This window comes from Arctopsyche grandis, chromosome 7 (assembly GCF_051622035.1).
Source record: "Arctopsyche grandis isolate Sample6627 chromosome 7, ASM5162203v2, whole genome shotgun sequence".
Classification (NCBI taxonomy): domain Eukaryota; kingdom Metazoa; phylum Arthropoda; class Insecta; order Trichoptera; family Hydropsychidae; genus Arctopsyche; species Arctopsyche grandis.
The window spans coordinates 17,376,929-17,393,002 of NC_135361.1; the positions used below are offsets into that span (position 1 = coordinate 17,376,929).

Sequence of the window (16,074 nt, forward strand, 5' to 3'; positions counted from 1 at the left end):
TCGAAAAGAATGTTATGAATCTCGAGAAGCTGGTAAAAGAAGGTGAGTGAGAGGATCATCTCTTACAAGATGGTTAAATCAAATCAAAGAACGGGATCGTTCATAAACATTGTATTTAACATGGCACAGGACCAAGAGGAGAGGATACGGATCGGCTGGATCTCAGATGACAGGAAATCACAACGCTCAGCATCGCGCAAAATGAGTAAAAAGATTTCATTTCCTTGGTGAATCTTATATTTTATTAACTTTACCCTTGCGTCCGAAATAAAATTACATGTCCTGAGTCTTTAGACAAACATATTTTATTCACTACAATAGATTACATTTTCCTATACATGTAACAAATATTTGTTTATGATCAAAATGCCTTTATTGGTCAACTACAATGTTTTTATATGACGAAGGCATATTTTACTTAATCAATTAATCCAGTTTTGAACATGTGTAGATATATACTATTTTCATACTATAAAGTGTTGATTTTACACCACTTACAATTCAAATATTTAAGTAAAATTGTGAATTAAGCTTTAATTACTAAAACAGAGCAATAATGAGGTGTGCCACGCGTCCCTGACCGACATGGCCATGATCGTGCGTGTTTTGGTCGTCAGCTGTCAGTGAGCGCGAGAGTGGTGGGCGGCTGTCAACGACTGTCAAACATGGATCTCCACCAACCAGTCGACCCTAACAAGGCACGTTCACCATCCCTCGCTCATGATATTACCCTTGAATTTACACTTATTTTCGTGCTCATCTTTTTTTATATACTTTCACACACGATTGAGGGTACAATCACAAAAATCATTAAAATTGCACTGAACGTATTATATTAATTAATCCTCTAACCTTGCGGCTTTATAATATATATTTTTTGTTGTGCTTAAGATTTCAAACTTTTTACGTTGTATTTTATTTATTAATGACTATAATTATGACTGTAATTATATAAAAAAATTAAACATTGACATGGAACTGTTAGAGCTTTTACTTTAATTTTCTTTTCAAAATCCATTAAAAAATATTGATAAATGGTATTATTTAAATACAGTAGTACAAGGAATTTATTTTTCTATTTTATATATATTTTTTAATTCCATTATAAATTTATCAATTACCATATTGAAATAGATTCTTATAATTATTTTAACACCTGTTGATTTAAGTTTCTCTTCTTATTGATTGCATTATTTTTTTTAGTTCGTTATAAAGGTTTTTATTTTTTTTAGACGTTCGAAGAGTTGACTGCTGAAGAAAAAATGAGGTATTTCTTACAGTTTTCACAGTACATTAATAAACAATGAACCAAAATCCACTTCAATTTTTAAATGGGCTTTTCTATTAATAAATACGTTTTGAAATTTTAGATTTGAACACCAAAAATTACATCAACAACATAAAGGCCATGAAGCGATGCATATGGAAATGGTTATTATACTTATTTTAACCATGGTTTTAGCACAAATAGCCTTAGTTGAATGGAAAAGACGACATTATAGATCATATTCGGTTTGTATTCACTAGCTTATCAATAAATAAATATTTCTAACTCAAGTGATAAAGACTATATTAGTACATTTTATCATATATGTATATGTACATACTATCATATACGTATTTGTGCATACATAAGTAAATGATTCATCAATTTGCTTACATTTTGAATAAATTGGTTTTGTTCCTATTGATTTCAGCTCACTACTATGATTGCTATGTGGATAATACCTGTTGGATTATCCCTAAAAAATCAATGGTGGAGATTTATAATTATATGGGCAATTTTCACTTCCATTACGGCATGGATTGGGAAAAGAGCCATGCAAAAACCTGTCGCTGGAACCACACCTAGGTATTCGCTATTTCTACTGTTAATACAAACATATAAGATACATATGTACGTGCACGTATTATTGTTGATTTCCATTTATTTTTATAGATTAGTTTACAAATGGTTTTATTTCTTATATAAACTGAGTTGTGTTCTTGGTATTATTGGCTACATTATAATGATGGCCACATTTTTGGGACTGAATGTTATTTTTGACAAAAAGCCACACGTTTGGATGGATGTGGGACTGGTGTTTTTATTTTACGGACTCTACTATGGCGTTCTAGGAAGAGATATTTCTGAAATATGCGCTGATAAAATGGCTGCTCACGTTGGGGTCAGAAGAATTTTAGCAACACATTTTACAAAACTTACTGAAGTTTTATTATTTACATACATAACTATTTTAATTCTAGTATTACATGCCACAAGGTATGCCCACCAGACATTTGGATAATAATGTGTGTGCAGTTTGTGGCAATCCACTTTTAGTCGCTGCTGGTGAAGAAGGTGTCATTGGTTTGTGCAAAGTATTTTATTATTTTCGAATTATTTGACAACAAATAAAGTAATTAAACAACTAAACAAAGAAGAAATAACTTTTCAGAGAACACGTACAAATTAACCTGTGGACATGTATTTCACGAATTTTGCATCCGAGGGTGGTGTATCATCGGAAAGAAGCAAACTTGTCCGTATTGCAAAGAGAAGGTAGATTTGAAGAGGATGTTCAATAATCCGTATCCTTTTTATATTACAAGCTAAACATTTCAAATTCTATATATGGGTAGTCCACGGGTAATGGTTGGATATAAATTAAACATTACTGACATAGAAATATAGGTAAAAGTATGCCATTTTGAAATTTCTATGTGCGAAAAATAATTTCACTCAAATGATGATCATTTTCACGAACATACTTTTGGAGCTGTTTTCAGAAATTCGCCTCCACTCTTCCTAGTATTTCTATTTGTTCAATTTGATTTTGTATTGGGTCTTCAGTTCTTCCAGTGTGGGTGGCTTTCTTTTGTACATGTGTGCTTTAAGATAACTCCACAGATAAAAATCACACATGGAAAAGTCAGGGGACATCACCAAAGGGTGAAATTGGCCGATTAGGGAACAACCCTCGAACTGTAGCAAGTGATGCTCTGGCTGTATGGGCAGTAGCCCCGTCTGCTGGAACCATACATTTTCCCTGTTGATTCCTCGTCTTCGAAGTTCTGGTTATATTCATGATTACGTGTCACCGTCACCACAGGTTTCTCATCTCTCCAGACGCCGAGTACTACTAGTAACAAAAACGTCAGTTTCCCGTTGACCACCCTGTACAAATGAATCTCCTTAATTAATAATTCAGATGGGAGAGACCGCATATTCTCTACGGCCAATTCTTGGATTGGCTAAGACTACTTGTAGCGTGGCAACCACTCATTCTTTCTGCAGTTCAAGGAATCAATTGGCTATTAGGCCTAGAATAATGTTTTTATTTTTTAAAACTGACTGATGTTGTTTTAATATAATTAGTACCAATTTTAACGTGCAATCAATCTGACAGTTGTGTGTTATTGAGTGTTCATCGAGAACGAGTCAATTTGTATTATATTTGATAGATAATTTATTTCGATATTTGTTAAATGTTTGTTTAATTATTAGTATTGATTTTAATAATAATAGATAGTTAAAATTTTATTATATTACTTTTCAATGTCTTAATGAGAAACAGTAAAGAATTGAAATCTAATTTACTATCCTTGTTTATACGTATTATGTATTTACTTTTTCAGACATTGATATCTATCATGAAAGTCATAATTTCCTCATATCAGAACCTAATCTTGTCATTTCATGGATATTACTTATCCAGTATAGTTTATTTTCTTTATTACTGTATTCAATATAATTTATCACAACTTAAAAACGATCCTGGATGCATACCAGTCGAGATTCCAAGGTCAAATTCCTCCAAAAATAATACTTAATCTATTGACATTTTATCTATGGATAATTGTAATTGACTTTCTATATGTATATATTGTTAAATCTGATACATACCTCTCCTAAGTCATTACATGTTGTTATTATTTTTTGCGCCATTTTTTTTTTCTGACCTGCCTGCCCTTATTTTAAAACTGAACTTTATTCACATCGCTTTTTTTTTCGCATAATTCAAGCAACCATCTTATTAAAGAATGTGACAGCTTTTACAGGTGTGATTGTTTTATATATAAATTTAATATAACATCCGACAAATATTGTTATAAATAAACAAGTGATGCAAAGATACGTGTTAATGTAATGAAAATTAAATGGTCTAAAAGAGTTTTTATCTATTTTATTCAACAAAATACTACAACAATATAACAAACCTGACATACATATGTATTTCCTTAGGTTTAGAATTACCTTTTCACCAACAAACACAAATGTTTATAAATGCATTATAAATTCACATTCATGCGAGAATTATAGTAACGGGGATGTTAATAATTTTCCTATTGTATTGAGAAAGCACACCTAGGTAATTTCCGCATTAACCTTTCATTGTAATTACAGCAAATTAACAAAAACCAGTACACTATCAATCTCACAATCAAATTAACAAAATTATTTAGCATTTTTACTACATATTTGTATGTAGTTACGTACTTCTTATAGGAAAAGTATCATTATCATATTGCATGAACACTAATTCTTCATATACACAATCAATAATGGGATTATAGATTAAAAATTAAATCTAAATATGTACAAAATTTGTATGTCGAAAAATGATATTGATAGTCATCGAATGACTTAATTATACATTACCTATATAACCTAACTGTAAGCATAGATATATTGTGTGCATGTTATGTGCCATATTTTACTAGTGTAGAAATTAAAAAATATACAAAATTACATAAGTTGTACCAAATCAAAAGTCTGATTATAATAAATAATATTGTGACCGCAGTTCATCCGATACAATACACTAAAATTTGCTAACAATCTACAAAATTTTTCAAAAGGTAATTTTGAAATTGGCATTAACACTGGCACCCTCCCACTTTAATGAGATGCTTTGTTATGTTTTACAATTTAAAAGTGTACGCCAAGTAGGCAATTTTGGGCGTAGTTTATTTTTCACGTAAGTAAGACGGGAACTTTTCTTTTCATTAGAAATATCAGTGGATTCATCCAATTTGAAGAGCAAATAATTTACACGTCTTTAAGTGATTTTAATAGATGATTGTCAATACCAGAACTCATTTTTATAATACGACGTCTAACAGTTTTGGAAGTAAGTGGAATAGTTGCGAATGATTGGGCGATATTTAAATCACAACCGTAAAGCATCACGCAAAAAGACTTAGCCATATTTTGGAACACAAAATATGACGTTTTCATTTACGTGCTCGAATCAATGTCACTATCAAACGTGGAAATATTTTATAAATTTGAAAAATCTTACTGCTCTGGGTGCTCTTTATTTAACTCCGTGAAAGCGTTTCGGCGAGAAGTAAACGACAGAATTCCTGAAGATCTCAATCCAATAACGATGCCAGGCTGAAATCGACGGTTTATATTGTTTTTCAGCACGGTCTTACGTTTCAGAATTCCTTGAAAACAATTGCCCCAATAACCCGCTCCACAGCCATATCACCGATACTATTGCCGAGAGATTAATTTCTGCGATGACCCATCAGGCCAAGCTGATGACCCATCAGCTTGGCATGATAGGTCATCGCAGATGTCAATCACTCAGCAATAGTATTGGTGATATGGCCGGAGCGGGTGATTGGGGAAATGGTTTTCAAGGATTTCTGAAACGTAAGACCGTGCTGAAAAACAATAGAAAACCGTCGATTTCGGCCTGGCAACGATATTGGATTGAAATCTTCAGGAATTCTTAAACGTCGTTTTAAATTTATCTTTTTAGGGAAGGATTTTTAAATATTACTTTACATATAATGCATTGCGCCATAGGTTTTGATTTATCAATCTTCTTAAAACCCAAATTTACAAAATTTTCATGAATCCTAAAAGAATTTTTTTTATGGTCGAGTACTACATAAAAATTAAATAAACAAGAAAGTAAAAATATTATACCTGTTGTATAATACTTAAATTTATTCTGTGTAATAACATTGCTCTCAGCCTAATGTGTCATTCATTTTTTGGAAGAAATATTATAAAACCTCCCCGACAAAGAGAAAAAGGAACCAACGATATTATCTACATTATTTACATTATTGATTTATTTTACTAAAATTCATAATATATTTTATATTGAAAACCCTTGTTAATTGCATCTATATAGATAATAAAAAAACAGACCAATAGAACAATACTTGAAAAAGAAATTAACTACGCCCAAAATCGCCCACTTGGCATACACTAGCATATGATAAATAGCCATAAGTTTCTCTTAATACATTATCTCACAAGTTCATGGTTTGAAATCGTACTTGAAATTAGATTACATTTTTTACAAGAACGCCATTCTTTCATTTTCCGATTTATTCGCATCTCGTTTTGTTTCAAGTAGAGCAGAGAGTGTATTGAACAAATAAATAAAACTATGAGCCATGAAGATAAACTTTTACGACTAATTATGAACAGACATTTTTCTTCTAGAATCAATATCATGAAATAAAATGCTCCATATAATTGTAGTTTAACTCTATAAGGTACCCTTCATAATACATTTTATTAAATTACCTCGAATGGGTAAAAATAAAATTTTCAATAAAGTCACGCAGAATTGTGTGGCGTCAAGTATTTATTTGCCAGCAAAGCGCGGGTTCCCGAGTGTCAATACTTTCTTATGAAATTTTAGAGATTTATCATAAAAAATCATTTTTTTGTTCATTATTTCTACATAAGCAATGTCTTTTATAAAATACAACATGATCACAATGCTCTGAATTGTACATGGTATAATAATTAAAAATTATAATCAGATTAGAATGTCAATAATGTCCTACATAGTTTAAATTGTTGGAATTTTCACAGCCTTCAATGCTTTCGCAAAAAAATTATAAGCATTGATTTCCGGACATTATAATATAATCAAAATTTATGTACTACGTATATCGATTTTAAAAATGTATGCAAAACTTAGTTTTCGCGAATAACGTTTATTCTTCATGCAAATTGAAAAGTTTTGCTAGTTCATTTAAATCTGCATATTTCTTTCTCTGGGTAAGTACCTTAAACACAAAAATATAATTATATTTATATACAACAACGTTCTATGTTTCATTAGAGGAATTTTCAAACAAACTTTAATTATTCAATTACGAAAATTTTTATATATTACCTGCCGCGCAATATGCATTCTATTAAAAACATTCCATAAAACGATTCCAACAACCGTATCGTCTTTTAAATAGAATATAATCCCTTTACTGTAGTCTTGGTCTGAATTACTTTTCATCTCAGTTTTTTCTTCTTTCTCAGAAACACTTATGCTAGAAATTTCTGAAGGTGAAGATAAAACTTCAGGAACTGTCTCTTTTTGAATGTTATCACTGAAATAATGAAAAATATAATATAATTAAATATAACATCCACAACCATTCATATAAATTATGTACGGTTGATATGACCTAAAATATATATTATAATATTTAATTTAAAATTCAAACTGTAAAGCAACTGGCAAACAGAATTTCATACCTTTTCTTTTCATCGCTTCTCTCCTCTAGCTGTTTCTTTCCAGATTCTGAATCTTTAGTAAAGACTGAAACTGTTGGCAAATCTGCGTCAATAATTCCTATGGCCTAAATAAAAATTTTGATTAAATTATGTACAAAAACTATTTTCAATATTAAAATTATTATCAATTAATACAAATATTATTACCTCATAACCGACATCAGGGCCTAAATCACTCCAGAACATGCTTTGATGTTTATAAGGTTTCATAGAGCCAGCCATATTCTCTCCTGCTAAACGTCCAGATACAACGGCATGGTCGTGATGTTCAACTCGTCGCCTGCCGAGAATCGGATCATAAAAACAAGCCGCATCACCTGCCTGTATTGTAAAATAATTTTACACGTTTTGTTAGTAAACTAATCATATATTGTATGTATAATATTAAAAATTACAATTGAATACTTACAACATACAAATTAGACCTGGCTTCTAATTCGGCATTCACCAGAAAACCTCCGATGTTAGGTTCCACTTCTAAGTACGATGGTTCTGCTAACTGTGTGCACGGTTCAGAACCAACCGCAACCACTACCTGAATAGTCCATAAATTTTTATTAAATTGTATTTTTCATATAAAATATTTTTTACAATTGTTTATTACTCACAACATCAGCATTAACAATACTGTCATCGGAAAGTTTCATCAGCACTTGATTGTTAACTTTCTGTACAACTTGTACTTCAACTACGAAATAAATTTTAAATAATTACATATATTTAAATCGAATATACATTTCATAAATAAAAATAGTAAAAAAAAAACACACACCATCTGGTATAACAGTAACACCTTCTTCAATAACTTTATTAGTAGTCCACTTAGACAAGTATTCAGGAAGAACACGTCCCATATTTCCAGGCTCTTTAAACATTTGAAATACCTTTTTATCAGGCATGTCTTTAACTACAAAATTAAAATTAAATTAGCCATAAAAATTACTTTATACGATATCTATTAAAATATTCACTCACATTTACGACCCAAAGAGCAGGCCAGCTCTGAACCTAAAAATCCACCACCAACGATTGCTATTGATTTTGCATTTTGAATTTGATACCATAAATTTTCTAAATCTCTTATATTTCTATAGAGGATTGTTTGCGATGATACAGCATCCCAAACCTTTTCGAATACTGGTAGATTCTTCGGCATAGACCCTGAAACCAATTCAGATTCGTAAAAATGTACTAGCGACTGAACACATTCCGTAGATTTTAAAATTATTCAAAAACCTGTAGCGATGAGACATTTGTTGTATTCAATTGGAAATTCTTCATCAGTTGTAGGATCTTTTAAAAATACTGTACTAGTTAAAGGTTCTATCCGTGAGACACGCCAACCTGTCGCTACTGCAACACCTCCATTTTCAGAACTCCCCAATTCATTAATATTCATATAAAAGTCGGCAGGCTCATAGAACAAGCTAAAATGTTTCAATCATCAACATAAGGTAATTTAAAACTACATTTAAATACAAGACAATAAAATATTAATATAAAATCGAACAATTATTATACCTTCGCTCTTGGCCATTCCATTGTCGGAAACTAAGAATATCTGCAGGTGGTAAATCTTTCTGTTGCCAAATTTCTTTCGAGAGGGGAGGACGCATATACGGTATACTATCTTCAGCCGAAATTACTAACACCTATAAATTACAAAAAAGTCAATAACAATACAATATTAATAAACTGATAACAAACATAAGTGGCTATTATTCCAGCCTTGGCAACCTTGGCAGTAGGATCTTTGGATTTGATTGCCCGGAAAGCTGCAAAAGAAGCTGTTCCTCCTCCAATTAGAACATATTGCATTTTTTCAGGAAATGCATCCCGAGAAATTGGATTTCGAATAATTGGTCTAGATTTTCCTGTTTAAAAACATAGTTGTTATTTTACGTTTAAGATTCTCAAGTGAGTGAAAAAAATCTATAGATACTTCGTATACAGAAAAAATGAAAATTATACTCACGTGTTTCTGCTTCACTTTTGGGTTTTCTCTTTTTACTATCATCCTTATTACCACCCAATACATCAAAGTAATAAACCTAAAAATGGTCAAATATAAATGTGAAAATCTAAAAATAATAGTAAATTATGTATGTAAAATAAAAATATTACCCCTCCTAACGAAGCCGCAGCTATCACCAATCCATAAATTATATTTCGCAAAAGATTCGACTTTTCAGGAGGTTTTTCATTGCTAGAATTACTACTGAAAGTAGCCGAAGGAACGGATGGTGGTTTTGCATGAGATGTGTTCTGACTCGAACTACTTCGAACTTGTACAATCTAAAAAAAGTTAAAATAATATTTAAGATACACGCGATATTTGAAACACTACATGTATATCTTGATTGAAATAAAAGAAGTATCAATCGTACAGAGATAACCAACTTGTAGATAAGTATAAATAATTACATAAAAATAGCTATAGATATCGCAAAATGCAATTATAAATTCTACTACAAAGTGATTTATAAATGAATATGTGTATATAAAATTTCATACCGTTTTAAAATTATTATTATACGCAGATTTATCTTTCCTAGGCCGCTTTAAAATACACGATTAAACATGAATTCAACAGCAATTTTCAAAATAAATGTATTTCAATAAAACATTGTGTGTTAATATACATACGTAACATTTACATACTAACTTTTAATGAAATTGGGCTGGCTATCGATGTAATGTCTTGGGATGTTTTAGCTCTAAACAAATCTGATGTCTTCCGTGAAGAGTTGACTGGGTCGGCGGGTCCCTTTTTCTTGTAAGTTGCCGCATAAAAACGTTGCCAACCTTTTGAATATTGAATAGTTTTGTAAAATTTTTAATTTATTCTAAACGTTCACATGAAAATGAGGTTATGTACCTGGATGGGAATGAGGAGGTCGCGTACTCCAACAGAGACGGTCTGCTCGAGCTGCCGATCGGATCGCACGGAACAGCATCGCAATCTCCTTCTGAAAACAATTCACTCGAACAATTAGCTGCAACCACGGAGCGGGACGAAGACAATCAGCCGACGGCCGGACGATCTCGACAGACCGGCTGTTCAGTATTGCCATGTCAAACTTTTTTTATATATCTAATATATAATCTCGAAAGAGACTTTGTAACGTTTTAAAGGTTTGTTGGGAGCATCGAAAACAAATCAAAGTATCTATGACGACGATATCGATATCGTTGAATATTATTTTTTTTCGATTCAAATATATTTTATACTAGCTGAACCCGGCATGCGTTGCAACGCCACAATAACGCATTAAATTCCCGTTCCCGTTCCGAAATCTTGAACGACGAACATCTTGGTCACGACGCGAAAACATTTGAAATTATAGCGTTGCAATGACACTCATTCCCGTTTCCGTTCCCGTTTTTTCCCATTTTTTTTTCTCAGTACTCTTCCCGGATATACATACAACAAATCCTGAAAGTTCCATCGTAATCGGTTCAGTGGTTTAGGAGCCTATTCCAGACACAAACACACACACACACACACTGACATTCATTTTTATATACATTAGACTAGCTGAGCCCCGGCATGCGTTGCAATGCCATAGTAACGCATGCAATTCCCGTTCCCGTTCCCGTTATCGTCAACGCAGGCATCGAGCACATTTGAAATTATTGCATTGCAATGACACTCATTCCCGTTTTTCCCGTTTTTTTTTCCATTTTTTTTCTCAGTACTCTTCCCGGATATGCATACAACAAATCCTGAAAGTTCCATCGTAATCGGTTCAGTGGTTTAGGAGCCTATTCGAGACACACACGCACACAGACATTCATTTTTATATATATATATCGATATAATCAAATGAATTTCATTTGTAGGAATCTCATCACCGCAATCGAAACTATCGAAATCTATTGCGACGGAGAATACATTTCTCACGCTCAACCATTGACGTCATCTCAAGTCGAAGAACACCTGCATCCATTAAACTAAATCGAGTGGAACGACGCCAAACATTCGAGCATATTCCACCCCAACAAACCAAGCAGAACGACACGAAGTACCACTGCACTACCCTACGATTGAAGAACGCTTGCAACTCAGCCGGATCCAGAGCAACGACACATTGCAGATCCAGCGGCCCGCACGACACCAAGTCAACAGCCAATAGCCGTCTCGAGAACACTACGAGAACCAGCCGCTTCAACAACATATTTATACACTTGTATATTCAAACAATAAAGTACCTTATTCAAACAAACAGCAGTATTAACTACTAAAACACAGACGAACTCGTCTATAATACATGGTGGACTGGTGGTGAAGAACACCTTCACAACTAGATCAGTCCCCATGCATTCATTAGATTACTAATGATTGTTATTAGAACTATTAAATTAGCCATGTTTAAGCTGTTTACAAATACCGAGCGAAGCCGGGTAAAACCACTAGTTAATAATAATAGAGAAAATACCAGTCTTCGGCCTCATAGAATACAAAAATACACTAACGCCCAAAAAAGACAAATTTATATATTGTTTATAAGGTATTAATGAGCGAGAACATCATCGAGGATACAAAATTATTTTTAAATTTAAGAGGATTCTGACTATCGTAGAGCTTTATCGACTGTAGAGCTTTCCTAACCGCGTTATAAAGTCAAACTGAAGAAGACATGGATTATAGAAGATTTTTAAAAATATTTTGAGCTTCCACATCTATCGATCTAGCCGGTAGGAGGTGAAAAAATATGTCGTCTTGTTTTCACGTATCTGCGTAAGTTTAATGATGAATTTTTTCACAGTAATTTTATATATATTTATATGCATTCAGGGGTAATTGGATTATTAGTCACATTGCGATCGCCCAGAAGACAATTTTTGGCATGAAAATCGCGAATACGGATTGTTTGGAACTCGAGTTCTCGTTAGTATGATGGACTTTTCAGCTGCCAGATGTTCTGTTATAGAGATTTTAGTGACTGTTGGGCAAGCACTTTGTGACCAATAATCACCGAACCGTATTCAGGTTCAGCCAATTTTATCCAAGCTCCGTGCTCCGAAAAATGAAAAAGATAGAAAGATATGAAGTCAAGAAAAAATAGATTTTATTTGCGGCTTATTTTGCACATTGCGGTTGCGAATACAGAATATCTGGCATTCAAGTTCTCGTTAGTATGATAACTCTCGTGTGGTTAACTCTCGATGGATGGAATTATTTTGTGTCAGATGATTCGTAATCGGGATTTTAGTGACGTGTGCGGAATCGTTTTGGCGGAATAATAACCGAAACTTTATTTACAGAATGATTATAAAAACTCAAACACTTGTATTTATAATACCATCTCAGTTACGATTTTGCTTCGTTTTACAAAAAATATTTTGCTTCTTATTTAATGGCATTTTGTGACGACTTTAAGAAAATATTGCACAAATTTTAACGAAAAACGAGTTTGCTCGAACTATTATTTTATATTATTCAGATTTTTCGGGATACAATTTTTTTTTAGCATCCGTTTGGAGAAGGTCTCCCTTGTATGTATTACGTTTTTATGCGGCACTCTATATCATCATCATCGTCTACAGCCTTTCACCATCCACTGTTGGATGAAGGCCTCTCCGACACGCTTTCACTCGTCTCTGTTTTGTGCAACTCTCATTCATGTCACCCTACACATTTTCCTTATTTCGTTTACCAATCTTTCTTGCGATCTTCCTTTTACCCTTTTGCATTCTTTCGTCCATTCTTCTAGCCACGTAGCACACGCCCATTGCCATTTCAATCTTTTCACTCTATCCACTATAGCCATTACTCTAGTCATACTCCTCACTCACATATTCCATGGTTCGGTGATTATTCAGCAAAAAGTTATCTCGAGCATGTCACTAAAATCTCGATCACGGAACATCTAGCCCCCAAAAATTCCATCACTTCGAAATATTGTACTGACGAAAACCCGAGTGTCAGATGGTTCGGTGATTACTAAAGGTCGGATAACCAAGGTGCCGTCTTGAAAAAACGGACCTAGAGGGTGCTGTGTATTGTTCATTGCATTGTTAAAGGTTCACTGAACGTTTTTTTTGGACTCTAGCTTTGTAAATAGAACTAAGCCACCCCGATTTCTAGCACTGACTATCCGGTGTCTAGTGATTACATCCCAAATGTGAATCGCTATTGTGAATTCACGTTGGCTACGTCCACACTACCGATATCTATACCCGATATTTTCGAATTTTCCATATCTAGTTCCCATATTGCAACCTGTGGTTGCTATTTAGGAACTGGTTATTGAAAAATTCCTAAATATCGGGTGTATCGGTAGTATGGACCATTGGCTACGTCCACACTACCGATATCTACATCCGATATTTAGGAATTTTTACATAACCAGTTCCTAAATAGCAACTACAGGTTGCAATATGGGGACTGGATATGGAAAATTCGAGAATATCGGGTGTAGATATCGGTAGTGTGGACGTAGCCATTGTGAATTCACATTTGAAATGCAACCCGTTTACCGTGTCAGATATACCGTGTGCGCGATCGCAATTTGAGCAATAATCCGTTCACAATATGTGACACAAATTTTTAATCACTTTGTGGAAAGCTTAAACGTGAATAAGTCAGCATATCGAATAAAAATGATTCGTAGATAATTCATTGAGCAGATCGCGTATACAAATTCAATACATATAACAGTAATGACTGTGTAGGCATGTAGTACAACTCATGCTATATTATCTCATCATCGATCTTGTCCACGCCCAAGCGCTGAACCCATAAAACCACGAACAAAAGCCACGGCATGCTGACCCCGAGCACGCGTCTCGAATATAGGTCAAACACGTTTCCGGGAAACGAAGAACAAAGGATTTGCACACGCCCCGCTTCAAGCAACGCAGTAACCTCCACCGGCAGAGAGAGCCTCTGGAGTTCATACAGATCACTTCTCCGAAGAAACCTCTTCGTACATACAATAACCATTGTACCAAATTGAACGAAAATAAATATTGTTTTGTACTTTTTGTCCGATGCTTTGTTAAGACGCTTTGTCCGATGCTCATAATGGCGGTCTCCTTCAACTCGTTCGCTCTCCAATTCTTGATGCTGACGATGATTTCTGCTTGTGTTGGGAATGTGTCTGGTGTTTGCGATTATACAAAGAAAGATTCCATTTGTATTTTATGGTTGTTTATTAAGTTTAATAAGTACAATGGTGGCTGTGACGAGATGGTGGTTTTTACAACACGTCCACCTCGTCAGGATGCCTGAAGATAACTGACGCCGCATTGGCTTCGACCCTCTTATATAGACACTGCGCCGAGCGGTTTTAATGCTTCTAGAATGTTCTCCAACGCACACAGCTCGGCGGGGGGGGGGGGGGGGGGCTCCAATCAAAAGGTTACCCTCCAAAAGCCAGTGTTCCCCTCACACAAGTCTCGCAATGCCACAAACAATTTAGTATATTGCTTCGAACAAATATCCTCTTTCAAACTACACAACACGTGTTTCGTTAGACCGGGATACGGTCAACATACCTTCCCTGTCTTACAACTGAAATGAAATAAAACCGATTGTAACGAACGGATTTACGCGCGCTTATCTGATCTCGCGGTGGGAGTGCAGAGGGCGTTTACGTCGTTCTTCCAAGGGTCGGGTTATGTAGAAACGTGGACTAACCTTGAGATAGTGATATATATGTTATGGAGGATGAACGAATGAGACGACTGGCATGTTAATGCACGTGTTTATTATATGACAGCTAAAGACAGAGTGAGTAGCGGCTCTCTGAACCCAGCCGGGTTGGTCCCCACTCGCAGGAAGGCAACCAAACTCGACCATGTCGTATAAGCGAGCCGCCACATCACTCCCCCCCCCAGCATCAGCGATACCAAAATTACAAAGAAACAAATTTTACAAAAGAAAAAAATTATTGTTACACAAAGAGAAAAAACTATTACGTGGGGAGAAAAAAAAATTGTTGACGTGGGTCATCCGCTGTGTACATAGGTGTACCGCCCTGAATGGTCGGTAGATTCGAGGGCGGTGACGTCGCGAGCAGTACGGTGGGTGGTCCGATGGTCGCGCCGATGCGATGCGATGCTGCGGCGGTGCCGCTCTTCCGAGGCTGATGTCGGTTGGTGGGGCGGCGGGGGCGGCAGCGGCAGGGGCATCGATGTGGTTGATGATACTCCGAGCTGGACTGTGAGTCGTTGTGGCTCGTGGAGGTGTTGTAGCGCTACCGCCCGTCTCGGCGTGACGACGCTCGTGGGGACGGACGGGGCCTTGATGATGATGATGATGATGGTGCTGAGGTGGTGTATGTCTTGTGGTGCTGGATGACCGTTCTATGTGTAGTGGATCGCGCATGACTCCACATCCAGCTGTCAAGATCGTCGTCTCATTCGCTCCCCCATTTTTTAAAGCACCTGTCATCGACGTTGGCTGGACTCCAGTCGGTAGGTAGGTAGGTAGGTAGCCGTGTCTGCTCGTTTATTGTCACCCGCGGGCCGCGACGCGCTCTGTTGATGGCGATGGGGGCGCAGCGGGTAGCTTCCCCGCCTGGCTCGGCGAG

General features: G+C 35.2%; 2 protein-coding genes and 1 long non-coding RNA gene across 5 annotated transcripts in view; 2 read left to right on the plus strand and 1 right to left on the minus strand.

The window, feature by feature from the left end:
• Positions 1–16,074, plus strand: part of LOC143914647 (uncharacterized) — a 403,002-nt gene that overhangs the window by 223,755 nt on the left and 163,173 nt on the right. The gene's annotated exons all lie outside the window — the stretch shown is intronic.
• On the plus strand, positions 600–4,156 carry LOC143914198 (E3 ubiquitin ligase Rnf121). The gene is made up of 8 exons (XM_077434310.1): positions 600–698; positions 1,233–1,267; positions 1,371–1,512; positions 1,698–1,852; positions 1,940–2,168; positions 2,248–2,350; positions 2,439–2,571; positions 3,192–4,156. Exons 1-8 carry the CDS (start codon positions 666–668, stop codon positions 3,310–3,312), a joined length of 951 nt encoding a protein of 316 aa, XP_077290436.1. The 5' UTR covers positions 600–665; the 3' UTR covers positions 3,313–4,156.
• On the minus strand, positions 5,871–14,782 carry AIF (Apoptosis inducing factor). 3 transcript variants are annotated; one of them, XM_077434313.1, is made up of 16 exons: positions 14,521–14,782; positions 10,413–10,503; positions 10,200–10,339; positions 9,659–9,829; positions 9,510–9,585; positions 9,272–9,408; positions 9,056–9,186; positions 8,771–8,961; positions 8,510–8,695; positions 8,307–8,441; positions 8,143–8,222; positions 7,944–8,069; positions 7,682–7,855; positions 7,496–7,599; positions 7,137–7,347; positions 5,871–7,026 (listed from the first exon to the last, which is right to left on the minus strand). In XM_077434313.1, exons 2-16 carry the CDS (start codon positions 10,489–10,491, stop codon positions 6,955–6,957), a joined length of 2,013 nt encoding a protein of 670 aa, XP_077290439.1. In that variant the 5' UTR covers positions 10,492–10,503; positions 14,521–14,782; the 3' UTR covers positions 5,871–6,954. The 3 variants fall into 3 exon arrangements, with proteins under 3 accessions (XP_077290439.1, XP_077290437.1, XP_077290438.1); XM_077434311.1 differs by lacking the exon at positions 14,521–14,782 and having other exon boundaries at positions 10,413–10,628; XM_077434312.1 differs by lacking the exon at positions 14,521–14,782 and having other exon boundaries at positions 5,877–7,026; positions 8,307–8,435; positions 10,413–10,628.